The sequence below is a fragment of the Nerophis ophidion genome, linkage group LG27, assembly GCF_033978795.1.
Source record: "Nerophis ophidion isolate RoL-2023_Sa linkage group LG27, RoL_Noph_v1.0, whole genome shotgun sequence".
NCBI classification, from domain to species: Eukaryota; Metazoa; Chordata; class Actinopteri; order Syngnathiformes; family Syngnathidae; genus Nerophis; species Nerophis ophidion.
The window spans coordinates 26,596,694-26,616,693 of record NC_084637.1 but is presented as its reverse complement, the minus strand read 5'-3'; the positions used below and the strand labels follow the sequence as shown (position 1 = coordinate 26,616,693).

At 38.0% G+C, this 20,000-nt stretch overlaps 1 protein-coding gene and 1 non-coding gene across 2 annotated transcripts in view; one reads left to right on the top strand and one right to left on the bottom strand.

Annotated features, from left to right (window-relative positions):
* Positions 1-20,000, top strand: part of mgat5 (alpha-1,6-mannosylglycoprotein 6-beta-N-acetylglucosaminyltransferase) — a 235,233-nt gene that overhangs the window by 117,218 nt on the left and 98,015 nt on the right. Inside the window, exons 9-10 of the mRNA XM_061889592.1 lie at positions 2,539-2,673; positions 12,224-12,357. Of these exons, the coding sequence (XP_061745576.1) occupies positions 2,539-2,673; positions 12,224-12,357 (269 nt within the window). The remainder of the gene's footprint in view (positions 1-2,538; positions 2,674-12,223; positions 12,358-20,000) is intronic.
* On the bottom strand, positions 11,611-11,682 carry trnaq-cug (transfer RNA glutamine (anticodon CUG)). The gene has a single exon. It is a non-coding gene; the product is annotated as a tRNA-Gln (tRNA).

Sequence of the window (20,000 nt, the reverse complement as noted above, 5' to 3'; positions counted from 1 at the left end):
TTTTAAATTCCTTCCTCTTCTTTCCTGATAATTTAAATCAATGTTCAAGTAAATCATTTTTTTTTATTGTAAAGAATAATAAATAAATTGTAATTTAATTCTTCATTTTAGCTTCTGTTTTTACGACAAAGAATATTTGTGAAATTTTTCTTCAAACTTATTATGATTAAAATTCAAAAAAATTATTCCGGCAAATCGAGAAAATCTTTAGAATCAAATTTAAATCTAATTTCAAAGTCTTTTTAATTTCTTAAAAAAAATATATGGGAAATCTAGAAGAAATATTGATTTTTCTTTGTTAGAAATATAGCTTGGTCCAATTTTTTATATATTCTAACAAAGTGCAGATTGGATTTTAACCTATTTAAAACATGTCATCACAATTATAAAATTAATCTTAATCAGGAAAAAATACTAATGATGTTCCATAAATTATTTTTTAAATTTTTTCTAAAAGATTCGAATAAGCTAGTTTTTCTCTTCTTTTTTCGGTTGAATTTTGAATTTTAAAGAGTCGTAATCAAAGATAAACTATGTTTCAAAATTGTATTTTCATTTTTTTCCTGTTTTCTCCTCTTTTAATCCGTTCAATGAAGTGTTTTTTTTTCATCATTTATTTTCTACAAAAAACCTTCCATTGAAGGAAAAAAAATGTACAATGGAATGACAGACAGAAATATAATTTTTTTTATATATATAGATTTATTTATTAAAGGTAAATTGAGCAAATTGGCCAATTCTGGTAATTTATTTAAGTGTGTATCTAACTGGTAGCCCTTCGCATTAATCAGTACCCAAGAAGTAGCTCTTGGTTTCAAAAAGGTTGGTGACCCCTGCCTTAGAAACTTTGAATGTGTAAGTAATTTGAACATCCTCTTAAACTGGATCATATCAGTACAATGTTTAACTTCTTTACTTAATCCATTCCATAATTTAATTCCACATACTGATATGCTAAAAGTTTAAAGTGTTGTACAGGCATACAAATGTTTTAAGTTAGATTTTCCTCTAAGGTGATATTTCTCCTCTTTAGTTGAGAAGAATTGTTGTACATTCTTTGGTAGCAGGTTAAAATTTACTTTGTACATCAATTTAGCTGTTTGCAATTTTATCAAGTCATCGAGCTTTAATATTTTTCACTCAATAAATAAAGGGTTTGTATTTTCTCTATATCCAACATTGTGTATTATTCTAATCGATCTTTTTTGTAACACAGTTAACGAATGTAGTGCACATTTGTAGTTGTTTCCCCATATATCTGCACAACAACTCAGGTATGGTAACACTAGCGAGCAGTAGAGAATATAAAGTGATTTTTGGCCCAGGACGTATTTTGCTTTATTCATTATTGAAATATTTTTTGCCACCTTATGTTTTATGTTTTGTATACGAGATTTCCAGTTCATTTTATCATCTATTAATACTCCCAAAAATCTGGTTTCTTTTACCCTTTCGATATCTATTCTATTTGTATTCGTGTCTGATGCTCTTTTCTACTGTTACCAAATAGCATTATTTTAGATTTACTGAGATTCAAGGATAGCCTGTTTTTATCAAACCATTTTCTTAATTTGTTAATTTCTTCCGTTATTATTTGTATTATCTTCTGTGTGTTCTCTCCTGAACAGAAAGCAGTTGTGTCGTCTGCAAATAAAACTAACTTCAAGTCTTTTGTAACTTTGCAAATATCGTTTGTATAATGATTGAACAATCTTGGTCCTGGTATTGATCCCTGGGGTACACCACAAGATATATCCAATCGTGTTGACAAGAAACAACGCTCAGCACATCGCTGTGTCGGGATTCAGTCTGTAGTTTTATTCAAATATATCCTCGTTGTTAAAAAAAAAACTGATGTGCAATAATTACATTTTTATGCCATAGTAAATTAGCTATGGCAATTTGCTCTTATTTTACCGACTTCCTTTTCTCTCCTGTGATGTGTGTGTAAATGGGGCACTTTTGGTCTGTATCGCATATTTGTTGCCGCACCGGTGGCGGTTAAAGAACTTTTAATATATTTACCGATTGTTATTTTTGGGCGGTGCGACGTATACTCCCAAAAAAAATCATCTTCACATATTGCTTCCTGTTGGTTAAATAGATTCTTATCCAGCTCAAGACCAAACCTTTGATGCCATATCGTTCTAGTTTTTGAATTAAAATATCATGATTAATTGTGTCACATGCTTTTGTTAAATCCATGAATACTGCGGCCGCACCCGATTCAACCCAATTTAAATGTGATTCGTGTTTTTTGGTTGTTTTTTTTTATATCGGACAGATATTTTTGCCCAAAAATTCACCCCCTTATTGATCAAAATTGAATTGGGAAACCTCTTGTATTATTGGCCTTATTGTTAATGAAAATGTGTTTATTTTGCTAAAGGCTTAGCCTTTCAATGTATACATATTTCAATGTAGACTCACATGTAATCCTCATTTCCATGTTATGTTAAAACATGAAAATGTCCTGTTTGACTGTACGACACACTTTTATGTTACACCAATAGGTTCACTACAAACATTCTCTTCCAGGATCATGCGGCGGGTCATGGGAAACAAGTCCAGTTGTCCCACTCAAGGTGATAAGGTGGTTGAACTCATCTACATTGACATTGTGGGCCTGACCCAGTTTAAGAAGACGCTGGGACCTTCGTGGGTCCACTATCAGTGAGTATTTTCATATTTTGAATGAATTTTCTCGCGTAGCATGACATGCACCTAAAGAAATACGTGTATATGACTTGTTCAGAGAGCGCACAGACCACATTTGTAAAAGCCTTCTCCTCTGGTTGAGATCATTTGCAATAAATGTGAGTGTTGTAAGCAGCTCGCGACAAAGGCATTGTAGAAATTAATATAAATTCTTCCCAAAAAATAGAGCAAAAGACATAATGTAACAAGAAGTAAAAGCTGAATTTTTTTATTGCAAGTCTACTGACGGATTTAATTTCAAACTATAAGATACTTTGGATTAGAAATTGCATTAATAGAGGATGCATGTGCATGTACGAGCCAGTCTGCCCCACAACAAGACGATAGAGAAAAAGAAAGAGCTTATTGACTGTGGTGTCGGACTACAATGGCGGAGGCGCGCAAAGCACTTTGGTTAAATTTATACCATGTATGGATAATCCTCTTGCGTCACAGGACAGAGCACAATTCCAAACGGCTCGTTTAGAGGAAATTTGAAGGAAGCCAAGATTGTTTTAGGAATATATCTCCTATGCCTCCACAGTTTGATTTGACATATTTGGAACTTATGCAGATACCAAATATAATATCAAAGTGACAATGTTTAATGTAACTGAAAAAGTAACCTATTTACATTCGGTGTATTATGTTATGAATTTTTTATATTTTGTATTTTCTGGACTGTAGAGCGCACCGATATACAACCCACCAAATTTTAGAAGAAAAAAATGTTTTTCCATATATTAGCTGCACCGTAATATAAGCCGCTGATGAATACGTTGCAAAATTAGGTTTTTACTCAGTAAGATTCCGCAAATGTTTATTTACATACCTTAATTGTTTCCAAACGGTGTCTGTAACACGGCAGTAAAACGGCTGATGAAACAAAACAGAAGTCATTGCCGTGGACCCACTAGCTGCGGAAGCTAGCTCTCCAATCAGCTAAACAGGCTTTTTTGGTGAATTTACAAAATTGAAACAATACAAAAATATTAGCTAATGAGGCTAGCGTCATTACATTACCATAGCATGTATAATTATACATAAAAACACTCCCACGGATATAACACATGGGACAGTTTAGTAAGTAAGAATTGTTTAGTTGTATTGTAAAACGGGCATACGTTGCTTGGAGTGATGGATTCGTAGAAACGCTACGGAAGGCCAGAAGACTGAACGGCACTCTAAATGTAGAAAAAAAATTAATTGCTGGTAAATGGAATGACATTGCGAACTCATCCGAAAGATTGCATCACAGCACAAACAATAAAACATCCTCTCAGTGTGCGAAGAAAAAGCCGCAAATTATCTGCTCCGTCTTACAAGCCGCAGGGTTCAAAGTTTAGGAAAAAAGTAGCTGCTTATAGTCCGGACTTTATGGTACTTAAACAATGGAAAAATATAGGGCCAGGAATATATTTACTCCAACAGTGCAAAAAGTTATGGAAAGATAGGATGTTATTTGCATTTCTATTATATAAATGTATTATTTAATTATTACTATTTAACTTTTCTTTTACACAGCTGTGACCTGGTTTTAAAAATTCTATCTTTGGCGACAGTCTTGTCTTTCTGCACACACGTCCTATTCTCCTAAAGGCTTTTGTGCCTCTATTCTATCTCACTGCCCAATTGGTCGTTTGAGAACGGTAGATGACACCTCTTTGGTTTCATCAGCTCATACTGTCAGGACAATAAAAGGAGCTGTAAATCAGTGTTCCTCATGTTGTCACTTTCACCCTGCGATAACACATGAAACCGCATCCATTGCCATTGTGCCCTGAGGAAATTGATTCGGCGCTGGGTGTAATCCAAGGTCCAGGTGTTGTTTGCGGCATTGTTTCTCTGGCTATTTGTGTCAGAGCACCACATGGAACTGAAATTGTCTGCTGCAACAAGCACAGATTAAATTCTCAAGCGATGTTATTGTTGCAGGAAGTGGCCGAACAAAGAACCACTCAAACACAGATGACTAGAGTTAAAAAGTTTGTGGCCGAGGTTCTGTTGAGTGCCTGGAGAGCAGACCTGGGCCACATGCGGCCCATGAAGATTTTAAATCCGGCCTGCCGGACATTCTACATCATTTTTTTAGACCTTTAACATCAAAACTGTAGCCGCCATTATGATGTGCAGTGCTGTATTTTAATTACAGTAAGTCTTGAACTGTAGAAAGTAATTAAATGGTTTTTGAGTGTTATAAGACTTATTACGGTAATATACGTCACAGCAGCTCAGACGAGGAACAAAGCAGAGTGGGCGGGGTTTGTTTTCAGAGCCGCCAGCTTGAAACGCATGTCAGGAACAGATGCGGAAGCAAATTTTTACAACAAAAGTTCTGCATAAAAGTGATAATACCGTATTTCCTTGAATTGCCACCGGGTATATGTATGCGCCTGCCTTTCGTTTCGCGAAATAATTAGCGCATGCTTAGCATTAACGCCGGCTCAGGATTAACGCCGGGTCAAACTCATTTCGCAAAATATTATTTTTATTAGCGCATGTCTAGAATTTCCGCCGGGTCAAACCCGTTTCGCCAAATAATTAGCATATGCCTAAAATTTCCGCCGGGTCAAACTCGTCACGTCACGAGGGTGGTTTAGCTCGGTTGGTAGAGCGGCCGTGCCAGCAACTTGAGGGTTGCAGGTTCGATTCCCGCTTCCGCCATCCTAGTCACTGCCGTTGTGTCCTTGGGCAAGACACTTTACCCACCTGCTCCCAGTGCCACCCACACTGGTTAGAATGTAACTTAGATATTGGGTTTCACTATGTAAAGCTCTTTGAGTCACTAGAGAAAAAGCGCTATATAAATATAATTCACTTCACTTCACTTCACCTGTCATCATTTTCAAAATGGAGGAGGCTGATTTCAATCATTTGAAATCGCATAAAGGGAAGAAGATTAAGAGCTATTCAGTAGGATTTAAGGTCCAAGCCATTGAATATGCTAAAAAGAACAGTAAGCCGCTATGTAATATACCGTAGCTGCGTGTGTCAAATATGAGTCATTAAATGACTCCCGCCTCCTGGTGGTAGAGGGCGCTAGTGATCCTTCTCGCGACAACTCGGCTGCAGAAGAAGTGACAACAAGCAGCGATCGTTTATTTTTTCCTCTCGCTTGCACTTTTAACATGGATGATTACATATCTAAAATAAAACAGTTTTCTAAACTGGACTTTCAATCGAAGCAGGAAGTAAAAAAGGAAGATCTCCATCGAGACAGAGAGACATTTAAAACGGAAGAAAGATACGGAAGACTTCTATAAGCAAGTTATCGATGCTTTTGATCAGAAGGAGCTGCGCATGGATTTGATTTATAAGTAAAGATAAGACCATTTTTTATTAAATGTGCTTTTCATGATGGTATCCTTACATCACACTCAAATTTATAAGTGCAGGCCTAAATTTACCGCATGCCTTTGGTAAACGCCAGAGTGAGAAGAGGTATTAAATTAATTAGCGCCCCGACGGCAATTCAAGGAAATACGGTATATCATATTGTATGTGTTTGTTACACTTTACATTCATATTTTGCTGTTCGGTACATTTTTCTTGTGTTTTGCTTTATTGTAAATGGTACACAACTATCAAGGAGCTGGTCTGAGAAGTAAAAGAGGAGCAACGTTCATATAGATAGATAGATAGATAGATAGATAGATAGATAGATAGATAGATAGATAGATAGATAGTACTTTATTGATTCCTTCAGGAAAAATTTTTAAAATATTTAATTTTCCTGAAGGAACTCATAATACCATGTTATTATTCAGCGTTTTATCGTTCATAGTTAATATTGTAAATCCCACTTTCTTTATTTTAATGTACATTTTGGATGTGTCATTCAGTAAAAAACTGTAAAATTCCATTCCGTTTTTTCAAAGTGGTCTGTCATAACTTTTTAAGAATTCCTTCGGACATTTTGACTTTTGGTATTATGTTTCTGAAAAAAAAGGGAGCCAAACACACATACTGTACAGCAGATTTATACAGCTAAATGAGTACCGTATTTTTCGTAGTATAATTTGCTACGGAGAATAAGTTGCACCTGTCGAAAATGCACAATAAAGAAGGAAAAAAAAACATGTATAAGTCGCATTTTTGGGAGAAATGTATTTGATAAAATCCAACACCAAGATTAGACATTTGAAAGGCAATTTAAAATAAATAAAGAATAGTGAACAACAGGCTGAATAAGTGTACGTTATATGACGCATTAATAACCAACTGAGAAGGTGCCTGGTATGTTAACGTAACATATTATGGTAAGAGTCATTCAAATAACTATAACATATAGAACATGCTATACGTTTACCAAACAATCTGACACTCATAATTGCTAAATCCCATGAAATCTTATACGTCTAGTCTCTTACGTGAATGAGATAAATAATATTATTTGATATTTTACGGTAATGTGTTAATAATTTCACACATAAGTCACTACTGGGTATAAGTCGCACCCCCGGCCAAATTATGAAAAAAACTGTGACTTAAAATAAACTAAATTAATAAAGAATACGTTTCTAAACTAAACTGTCAAAACAATGAAACATCAAATAAAAACTTTGCCACTTTAGTCATAATCTTTTCATTTCAGAAACTTCTCTATGACCGTGGCTTCAGAATTTAGAACATTGTCAAATGATATGAAACCATGCGTTTATCACAAAGATAATTTATTTAGCACATAAACCTTAGGCTTAAGCTGATTAGAAAAATAAACACCACCCGAATATCCTCTATAAGAAGGCCCTCAAACAATTAACTGAAATAAATGTACATACAACTATGTTGTGCTAAAATAAACTAAATTAATAATGAATATGTTTCTAAACTAAACTGTCACTACAATGAGAGTACAAATGAAAACTTTGCCACTTTAGTCATAATCCTTTCACTTAAGATACTTCTCTATGACCTAAGCTTCAGAATTATTCTATTTGTTTGAGATTGTCATTATTGCCACTAGTGGTGGAAAAGTGAAAAGTTTTTTGGCAACCTAAAATTGGTTAAACACTGCCCTAACCCACAATTTCACCTAATTGGTTATCACAGCTATTTTCTAATATCAGGCTTATTGGTGTGACGTCATAACTCCTCATATGGGCCTGATAATATTCTGTGCACCCCTGGCTTGAATGGTAGAGCTCCCATGCCAGCAACGTGCGGGTTCCAGGTTCGATCCCAGCTTACGCCATGCCATCCCAGTCAAGTCCGTTGCGTCCTTGGGCAAGACACTTCACCCTTGCTCCTGATAGTTTGTGGTTAGCGGTCAGCTCCCGTCATCATTGTGTGAATATGTGTATGAATGGGTGAAGTAATGGAAATAATGTCAAAGCGCTGGGAGTACCTTGAAGGTAGAAAAGCGCTACACAAGTTAAATCCATTTACCATTTTAATAATGCTAATCATGGGCATTTTAAAAATTAAATTTTTCTGTGTTAAACCATGTTTACATCGGCCCTAATGTCACCTCACCATCTGTTGTCTGAAATCTGCAGGGACAATTGAGAGAGGATGTGTTTTTGTTGTTCTTGTTTCAGTTTTGGACCGTGCTCATGGTGAATACTGCATGTCTCATAGGGCCTTTCACAGTTCAGGCAGCCAGCTGCACACCATCTGCCTGGGATAGGAGACAATCAGTGTGTCGCAGAGAACTCAATTATTCCAACATTTACTCGCTCTCAAATTTGATTGTTTTTTTAATTATCTTTAAAAATATCACATGGTTATAATTACAGGATTTAGCTGGCTTCAAATTGAATCAGGCAAACTGTAGGGGCTAAACTGTCAACATGACAGTTACGCTGAATAATTGGACCGCAAAGAAAATCCAGAGCACTAGATTTTAAAAACATGAATTAAAAAGAGCAGTGGATAAATGAAGCAACATTTGAAAAAAAAAAAGGTGCCGCCGAGAGGACACGAGAAAAAGGATATAAAGTGCAGTTGTAGCTCAGGATACAAGTTTTATTAGTTTTTTGACGCAGCTCGTAACTTCAAAAGTTGTCTATGGCAGTGGTTCTCAAATGGAGGTACTTGAAGGTATGCCAAAGGGTATGTGAGATTTTTTTTTTTTAATATTCTAAAAATAGCAACAATTCAAAAATCCATCCATCCATCCATTTTCTACCGCTTATTCCCTTTCGGGGTCGCGGGGGGCGCTGGCACCTATCTCAGCTACAATCGGGCGTAAGACACGGTACACCCTGGACAAGTCGCCACCTCATCGCAGCAATTCAAAAATCCTTTATGAATTTATTTATTGAATAATACTTCAACAAAATATGAATGTAAGTTCATAAACTGTGAAAAGAAATGCAACAATGCCATATTCAGTGTTGACAGCTAGATTTTGTGTGGACATGTTCCATAAATATTGATGTTAAAGATTTCTTTTTTTGTGAAGAAATGTTTAGAATTAAGTTCATGAATCCAGATGGATCTCTATTACAATCCCCAAAGAGGGCTCTTTAAGTTGATGATTACTTCTATGTGTAGAAATATTTATTTATAATAGAATCACTTGTTTATTTTTCAACAGGTTTTAAGTTATTTTTATAAAAAATTTTCCAAATAGTTCAAGAAAGACCACTACAAATGAGCAATATTTTGCACTGTTGTACTATTTAATAAATCAGAAATTGATTACATAGTGCAGTATTTTACTTCTTTATCTCTTTTTTTTAACCAAAAATGCTTTGCTCTGATTAGGGAGTACTTAAATTTAAAAAATTGTTCACAGGGGGTACATCACTGAAAAAAGGTTGAGAACCACTGGTGAATGGAAAACAATTGAAACAAATGTATTAGTGCTTGGCCACCCGAAACAGCACAATTTTAACATGAAACATGCCTTTGACAAACTTTTAGATTATAAGTTTTGTATCAAATCAAATCAACTTAATGTATAAAGCACATTTAAAATTTACCACAGGGGTAGCCAAAGTGCTGTACAATGGACTGGTTAAAAGATAATACGAGGACAGAGCAAACAACTCAACACAAACAGAACATGAGAAAAAATAAAAAAAATAAAACATAAAAACAGGTTCACAGCAGGTGTATAATGGGGCACCATTGCAGGATGGATATCACTTAGTGTTAAAAGCCAAGGAATAAAAGTATGTTTTTAAGAGAGATTTAAAAACAGGAAGAGAGGAGGCTTGTCTAACTCTCAGAGGTTGGTCGTTCCAGAGCTTGGGAGCAGCAGCAGCGAAAGCTCTGTCGCCTCTAAGCTTCAGCCTTGTGTCAGGGACCGTCAGTAGCAGCTGATCGGCTGATCTTAGGGATCGAGTGGGGCAGTAAGGCTGAAGGAGGTCGGAGAGATATGTTGGCGATAGGTTGTTTAGACTTTTAAAAACAAATAGAAGGAGTTTAAAATTGATTCGATAACGCACAGGGAGCCAGTGTATGGGAAAAAATACAATAAAAGTGAGTACTAACAACTGCATGAAGTAATGTCATAACGATATCCAAAATTTACCCCATCAAGTGGACTTCTACATTATCTCTGTCAAACTTTTTCTGCGTCAAACACGTCGTCAGTAGCGTCTGCATAATTTCGTAGATAAATGGTCCTTGGCTGGTGTTTGACTCATCCTGCTTCGTTTTGGTGCAGACTAGCAGTGCTACACTCAAACTGCTTCATCAAGCTGGCTGCTGTTTTTAATTATTTCTTTAATTCAATTAATATCTTCTACTTTTACTTCTAAAGCATTGTCCTTCACACTTAATTTTTTGTTCCCATAGTTGGAAAAACTAAGTTAGGTCGAACTATAGCTATAAGTTAATGCTAGCGAGTAAGATCCCGGATATTTTGGTCGGATCTTACGAGGTTCACTCTGGTATTCGCTCCACAAACAATCTGAATTTTAGCCCGCAAACCAAATCACTACAATTAACTGAGATATTGCCAGTGTCCAAAAAAAAAAACCTGTTAAAAAAAATGGGTGGAGACGCGCCAAAGTAGTATCTAACAAGAGAATAATAGGCATGAGATCAGGGTTTCCCACACATTCATTTATTTGTGGCGGCCAGCCACGAAACAATTACCGTCGCCACAAATAAAATAAAAAAGTATTATTATTTTTATTTATTTTATTTTATTTTTTTCGGCTTTTGAATCACTCGACCGCTCATAAAAGCAATGGTACTCTGTCTGTGAATGGAGCTTGTAGTTGCATATTATATCCATCCATCCATTTTCTACCGCTTATTCCCTTTTGGGGTCGCGGGGGGCGCTGGCGCCTATCTCAGCTACAATCGGGCGGAAGGCGGGGTACACCCTGGACAAGTCGCCACCTCATCGCAGGGCCAACCCAGAAAGACAGACAACATTCACACACTAGGGCCAATTTAGTGTTGCCAATCAACCTATCCCCAGGTGCATGTCTTTGGAAGTGGGAGGAAGCCGGAGTACCCGGAGGGAACCCACGCATTCACGGGGAGAACATGCAAACTCCACACAGAAAGATCCCGAGCCTGGATTTGAACCCAGGACTGCAGGAACTTTGTATTGTTATCCATCCATCCATCCATTTCCTACCGCTTATTCCCTTTCGGGGTCGCGGGGGACGCTGGCGCCTATCTCAGCTACAATCGGGCGGAAGGCAGCGTACACCCTGGACAAGTTGCGACCTCATCGCAGGGCCAACACAGATAGACAGACAACATTCACACTCACATTCACACACTAGGGCCAATTTAGTGTTGCCAATCAACCTATCCCCAGGTGCATGTCTTTGGAAGTGGGAGGAAGCCGGAGTACCCGGAGGGAACCCACGCATTCACAGGGAGAACATGCAAACTCCACACAGAAAGATCCCGAGCCTGGATTTGAACCCAGGACTGCAGGAACTTCGTATTGTGAGGCAGACGCACTAACCCCTCTGCCACCGTGAAGCCCTAAACCTCAGGTTCCACCGAGATTTGAACTCGGATCGCTGGATTCAGAGTCCAGAGTGCTAACCATTACACCATGGAACCCCATCTTTGTATTGTTATATTATATAAATATGTAAATATTATACAAATATGTAAATATTATATAAATATGTATATAAATATATACATAAAAAGTTGTAATTATATTCCAACTCCGCCTTCTTCTTGGTCATCGCCGCAGCCGCTGCCTCATCCCCCCGACCACACCACCACAAATAAATGCCTGACCTGTGGAAAACACTGGAGATAATGTCGACACATGCAGGATAGCGTCCATAGGAAAACAGAAAAGTGCTGTAGTTTATGCTTGTTTTTCAATCTGCATAATCAACAAAATATGTCTTATTATAGAAAATATTTATTAGTTATGTGGCGGTTTGCTGAGCATACCTAGAATCTCAGTCCTTGCCCATGTTGCCTCTCCTCAGCCAGTGATCAGTCCAAGGTGTACACCACCTCCCTAACTAAGTGGAACAGCTTCCCCGCAGCTGGGACCAGGATAAACCGTACTGGAATTGTACAAATGTTAGGTAGCTTCATGTTTGCATTGATCACACAAAGACTTGTTTTTGTCTTACAACAGGTGTATGTTGAGGGTGCTGGATTCTTTTGGGACCGAACCGGAGTTCAATCACGCCCATTATGCCCAGTCCAAAGGGCACAAGACACCCTGGGGGAAGTGGAACCTCAATCCTCAGCAGTTTAACACCATGTTCCGTAAGTAGACAGAGAGCCACACAGTACCAGTGCCTCCGGGTGCTTCTGATAGTTATCTTAATGGCTACATTTCTGTTAGTAGTCTTACAAGTTTTCAAAAAACTAAACATGACACATTTTTCCTGAGATGTAGTGCAAATGACAGTTTCAGGCGGTAGGATGGAGAATGACTCATCACTCACCTCAGCAAGTTGCACACCCATGCATTTATCTATCCTTGTTCTTCCGCTCATGCGGTGCCGTGAGTGCAGCAGTCTCCTGCTACCTCTTCCAGTTCCACCATTAGAACACAGCGGCCTTCCCAGGCCAGCTGTGAGACATAATCCCTCCAGCATGTCCCAGCTGTAGCCCGGGGGCCTACTTCGGGAGGCTTCCACACTTGATACCCTAGTCCAGGGGTGCCCACACTTTTTCTGCAGGCGAGCTACTTTTCAATTGACCAACTCGAGGGGATCTACCTCATTTATATATATCATTTATATTTATTTATTTATGAAAGAGACATTTTTATAAACAAGTTAAATGTGTTTACTTCTGGTGATGTGCACGCCAGCTTTCTGAGGGATCGCTTGTGCACGCCAGTTTTCTGAGACTCTGTATTTAGTTAGCGCAGGCAGCATGAAGCAGGGCTTTTATTGTGAAGATAGGAAATGTGCAGTCGGCCTTTAGAGTTTTGACGGAAGGTACGGCGCGAGAGTCTGTTGAAATAAAAAGTGTTTCTCGCCTTCCTCTCGGTCATATTTTCATAATAATGATCTTGCAGCAGCCAGCCTCATCTCACAAGACCCTCCTGTACCGTGAATGTCATTTAAGTGACATCTTGGTGAAGATTGATGATCACTCATTTTTAGGTCTATTTTTTTTAAAAGCCTGGCTGGAGATCGACTGACACACCCCCCACGGTCGACTGGTAGCTCGCGATCGACGTAATGGGCACCCCTGGTCTAGTCATTGGCTTCTCTTGATGCATACTAGCAGAAGCAGATGACCGAGCTCCTCACCCTGTTTCTAAGGGGGAGTCCAGTTTGGTCACTTATACCAGCGATCTTGCTCTTAAAGTTTGAGACCATAAGTAAGGGTACCTGGGTCAGCCGGTAGATCGGGAACTTTGCCTTCCGGCTCAGATCTCTCTCTTCACCACGATTGTATGGTACGATGACCGCATTACCGCACCGATTCACCTGTCCAGCCTTTTTTGTGAACTCTTCCACCTGAGACAAGACCTGGTTCCAAATCTGAAGGGTGCAAACCACCCTTTTCCGACTGAGAACCATGGCCTCAGATTTTTAAGTGCTGAGTCTCACACCAGAAGCCCCACAGAGGTCATAGTTTGACGAGGCCATCAGGCCTACATCAATTGTGCCAGCAGCAGAGCTGAAATCCTAACGCCCCCAAACTGGACTCTCTCAATGCCTTGGCTGAACCTAGAAATTCTGTCCATGGAAATTATGAACAGAAGAGGTTCAACAACCAGTGATTTAACTTTAGATCAAGTTGTTGACCTAGAGAGCGATGTTCTCAGTACAAGTCAGTCATTACAATGAACATTGTTATTCGCATTCTGGATTTCATCTTCAAATGTCTCCATCTTATGTCATCCTATAGAGCAGACCTGGGCAAATTAAGGCACGGGGGCCACATGCAGCCCGTTAAGCTTTTCAATCTGGCCCACCGGACATCCCCAAATAACTTTTTTTCAGATCTTTAAGATGGAAAGTGTAGCTGCCATTATGATGTACTGTGATGTTTTCTCATGACCGTAAGTCTTGAACAACACTAAGTACCATATTTTTCCTAGTATAAGTCGCTCCGGAGTATAAGTCGCACCTGCCGAAAATGCATAATAAAGAAGGAAAAAAACATATGTAAGTCGCACTGGAGTATAAGTCGCATTTTTGGGGGAAATTTATTTGATAAACCCAACACCAAGAATACAGATTTGAAAGGCAATTGAAAATAAATAAAGAATAGTGAACAGGCTGAATAAGTGTACCTTTATATGACACATAAATAACCAACTGAGAAGGTGCCTGGTATGTTAACGTAACATATTATGGTAAGAGTCATTCAAATAACTATAACATATAAAACATGCTATACGTTTACCAAACAATCTGTCACTCCTAATTGCTAAATCCCATGAAATCTTATACGTCTAGTCTCTTACGTGAATGAGCTAAATAGTATTTGATATTTTACGGTAATGTGTTAATAAGTTCACACATAAGTCGCTCCTGAGTATAAGTCGCACCCCCGGCCAAACTATGGAAAAAAACTGCGACTTATAGTCCGAAAAATACGGTAATTCCTCTCAGTTGGATCTAGACTTTGTGGTGAAACCACGGCCGTTGGTTGTTCTGCCAAAAGTTGTTTCACATAATTATCGTGGCAAAGATTAGGCGTGTCGTTAGCTTTGAAAAAAAACTGCGACTTATACAACGAAGAATACGGTATTTCAATGGTTGGAATCTGCACTTATGAATGATATACCAGTTACTATGGTAATCTAATTGGTTACTATGGTAATCTACGTCACAGCAGCTCAGACAAGGCACCAAGCAGTGTGGGCGGGAAGCGTTTCCACGGACGCGGAAGGAGCTTTTCACAACAAAGTTCTAAAGCTTAGTGATGTATCAGCTATATCAGATTGTAGGTGGGTTTATTTTTTACCCTTCGCGTTCATATTTCACTGTTTGTTGCGTTTCTCCTGATTGCAAAATATGTCGATTGAAAGGGGGTGTGACATTCATATTTAGTCAATATTCAGTGTTTTATCGTTCATAGAAAATTTAAAAATTTTATTAAGTTTTTTTAAGGCGGTCTGTTTTAAAGTTTTAAGCATTCAATCAGACATTATTGTGAAGTTTTGTATTACTGTCCTTAAAATAGATATAACGGCCGCCAGACACATTTTTTTCTGTAAATGTGGCCCCCGAGTCAAAATAATTGCCCGGGCCTGCTCTAGAGTTAGGAGAGATTCTCCGTACTGTCACATTACCCAAGCACATTTTCTGAGGTGTATGTGTGGGCACAATAGAAGAGAGAAACAATCAGACGTCCCCAGGACTATTGAACGTGTTCCCGTTGTGTAAAAAATATCAAACGTTGCCCTGGCAATCCTGCCTTTGGAGGGTGAGGTGTGGCGCTCAACAGATTACTGCTGCACCTGAAAAAGCCTTTTGTCCATTTGATACGGTATCTGTGTCTGGCTCCACGGTGCAGGAAATCCCCTTCAGAATCACTGGGCGAGATGATATTGCTGGTTAAACTAGTGAACAATAGTTCAGCTGAGTATTCGATCCATGAATTGCATCACTTCCAAGAATGAGATAAGGGCAGTGGTCAGTTCAAGGGGAACAAAACTGGGGGGGATTTTATTTTCTGAATTTACGTAATACTTATCCAAGAGGCTCCTTCAATGATAATTGTCCCTGTCTTTGGTAACACTTGGTGTGGTTGTGCTCCTGGCCATTGTGATCATGTGAGGTCTGAAAGTGAGGTGTCAGTTCCAGTTATAAGGTTAAATGCTCACGATACAAACACATGACCACGGGTGGTACAACGTTCAGAAGTCATCACTGCAGAGAGGGAACCCCCCCCCCCCCCAACAAAAGAGGAGGGCTATGAAACCGGCAATTCCAGTTTTACTGCTATTGTGTCATCATTCTCATGACATATGAATGACTTCAAGCTATCAGATGACTGATCAGGCTAACATCAACACCCAAACCATTCATGTAAAACACGAGAACCTTAAAAACAATGACTTGTTGTTTTTCTTCATAGGGTAGCAGCACTACCCTGTTTCTTGCATTACATAAGGAGATTCACATAGCCCAGGGGTAGGGAACCTATGGCTCTAGAGGCAGATGTGGCTCTTTTGATGACTGCATCTGGCTCTCAGATAATTCTTAGCTGACATTGCTTAACACGATAAGTGATGAATAATTCCGCTGGTAATTACAGTGTCAAAAATAACGTTCAAAATATAAAACATTCCCATGCATTTTAATCCATCAATCCGTTTTTCTACCGCACCTGTTCAAGAAGTCGTATTAATGGTAAGAAGTATTTTATTTATTGTTGGTTAGCTTCAGAGTAACAATGTTATTAAGAAGAATAAGAGACTTATTATACTCTAAAAACATTGGTCTTACTTAAAAATGCAAGCATTTAGTTGTATTCAGTCTTGAAAAAATATATTATATAGCTCTCACGGAAATACTTTTCAAAATATTTGGCTTATATGGCTCTCTCAGCCAAAAAGGTTCCCAACCCCTGACATAGCCCCATTCTTTGTGGTTTACCTGACACATGAAACGTGACGACTTGGGGGGGTGCACTATCCAATTCAAACTTTGACCACAGCGTCAGTTGCTATGTTGAGTGGCGCTTTCAGTCCATTTTTTTAGCAGACCGCATTGCAAAATGTTTACCTTCCTCCCCGGCGACATCCACCTCGGAATTGAGCCATACAACCATACAAATCTGTTCCCTACTGTACGGTAATCCTTAGTTTATCACGTCTGATTTGTTCCGGGCCTGATTGTGTGGTAAATACTGTACATTTAAGATTCTTATTAATTAATTAAATATTTTCATTTTTTTTAACATTATTAGAGCCGTCTAGACATGACTTAAAACCCATTTTATTCACATTTACAGTCATTTTACATAATATTGTAGCCTTGAGTGCGTTCTACATGCCGGTGACCGGAGGATCCTCCAAGTGTGACTGCATGGAACTATATCTGTGTACCGCATTTTTCGGAGTATAAGTTGCTCCGGAGTATAAGTCGCACCTGCCGAAAATGCATAATAAAGAAGGAAACAAACATATATACCTCGCACTGGAGTATAAGTCACATTTTATTTTACAGGACAATAAAATGCCAGACAAACCGATTTAAAAATACTTTTTACCCGAGAGCAATAGTGTCGCTGAACACAAGACGACAATAATGACTGTGCTTGGTATTTGTATGTATTTTATGTATTTTTATCTATTTATCTATGTCCTTTTGTTTTTTTGTGTTATGAATTTGCACTAAATTAGTTTTGCATACAATTTCTTTGTACAATGACAATAAAGATCTATTCTATTCTATTTTGGGGGGAAATGTATTTAATAAAACCCAACACCAGGAATAGACATTTGAAAGGCAATTTAAAATAAATAAAGAATAGTGAACAACAGGCTGAATAAGTGTACATTATATGAGGCATAAATAACCAACTGAGAAGGTGCCTGGTATGTTAACCTAACATATTATGGTAAGAGTCATTCAAATAACTATAACATATAGAACATGCTATGCGTTTACCAAACAATCTGTCACTCCTAATTGCTAAATCCCATGAAATCTTATACGTCTAGTCTCTTACATGAATGAGCTAAATAATATTATTTGATATTTTACGGTAATGTGTTAATAATTTCACACATAAGTCGCAAACTGTGAAAAAAACAGCGACTTATATTCCGAAAAATACGGTAATTCCTCTCAGTTGGATCTAGACTTTGTGATGAAACCACGGCCGCTGGTTGTTCTGCCAAAAGTTGTTTCACATGATTATCGTGGCGAAGATTAGCCATGTCGTTAGCTTTGAGTGGTGCAAGTCTGCCGTCTTGTTCTCGTTTTTGTTAGTTTAGTTTGTTTATTTCTGTATGCAGTGGACAAGAAAATAAACAAACAGTTTTACATTCATAAATTGACAATTTTACAGACAGAAAGGTTTTAAGCCAGGCCTGGGCAAATATTTTGCCTCGGGGGGCCGAATTTAGACAAAGAAATGTTTCTGGGGGTCGGTATATCTATTTTTAGGAACACTAATACAATACCTCAGGATAATGTCCGATTGAATGTTAAACGTTATGACAGACCGCCTTAAAAACGTAAAGTAATTTTTACATTTTTTTACTGTATGAGACACCCAGGATGTTTATGAAAATAAAGAATGTGGGATTTACAATATTAACTATGAACGATAAAACACTGAATATTGACAACATATTAAACGTCACACACCCTCTCAATCGACATACTTTACAATCAAGCAAAACGCAACAAACAGTGAAATATAAACACAATGGGTAAACAAAAACCCTACCTACTATCTGATATACAGTACATCATAACGGTGGCTATAGTTTTGTTCTTAAAGATCTACAAACATTTTGGGGGAATATCCGGCGGGCCAGATTGAAAAGCTTTACGGGCCCGCATGCCCCAGGCCTTTAATTGCCCAGGTCTGGTTTAGGCTGAAGTTGAGCAGTTATTTCGCATAACCCTGTAAACAATTCCAAATACAAGATGTAGTGAAACCAGGAGAAATCTGGCTCTGATATTGAGTTTCAAAGAAATGTGACACTTCCTTTACATAATATTTTATAAGTAGCCCTTGTACACAACATAAACACTGTTCAAATATATACACAGTAAAGACATACACCAGCCATGTCACACTGGTTTTCATTGAGGGCCGCAAGGCAGTTATGGAACGGCGAATAATGTATGAATTTGCTTCTGGATTTCATTATTAATTATATAAATTGTTTGTTTTTTTCAAATATTATATTGTTAATGGGAAAAAAGTGCATTTTTTTTTTTATTCTGGCAATTTAGCTGTACTGTCTTTCCATTTACACTAATAAATATTGATTGATAAAACCTGTATTTAATTGATAAAGTCACTGGAACATATATTGATGGGTTAACTGGTGTTGTTCACTTTTTTCCTTCTCTGTACATGCAGAATATACTTGCAATTAGAGATGTCCGATAATATCGGACTGCCGATATTGACCGATAAATGCTTTAAAATGTAATATCGGAAATTATCAGTATCGGTTTCAAAAAGTAAAATTTATGACTTTTTAAAACACCGCTGTACAGAGTGGTACACGGACGTAGGGAGAAGTACAGAGCGCCAATAATCCTTAAAGCAGGGGTAGGGAACCTATGGCTCTAGAGCCAGATGTGGCTCTTTTGATGACTGCACCTGGCTCTCAGATAAATCTTAGCTGACATTGCTTAACATGATAAGTCATGAATAATTCCGCTGGTAATCACAGTGTTAAAAATAACGTTCAAATTATAAAACATTCTCATGCATTTTAATCCAACCACCCATTTTCTATCGCACCTGTTCAAGATGTCGCATTAATGGTAAGAAGTATTACATTTATTATAGGTAAGCTTTAAAATAACGATGTTATTGAAAAAAATAAGAGACTTATTATACTCTAAAAATGTTGGTCTTACTTAAAAATGCACGCTTTTAATTGTATTCAGTGTTGAAAAATATTATATGGCTCTCACGGAAATACATTTTGAAATATTTGGCTTTCATGGCTCTCTCAGCCAAAAAGGTTCCCGACCCCTGCCTTAAAGGCACTGCCTTTGCGGGGCCAGCCCAATCACATAATATCTACGGCTTTTCCACACACACAAGTGAATGCAATGCCACTTAGGGTGGCCGTATAAACAACTTTAACACTGTTACAAATACGCGCCACACTGTGAACCCACACCAAACAAGAATGACAAACACATTTCGGGAGAACATCCGCACCGTAACACAACATAAACATAACAGAACAAATACCCAGAACCCCTTGCAGCACTAACTTCCGGGACACT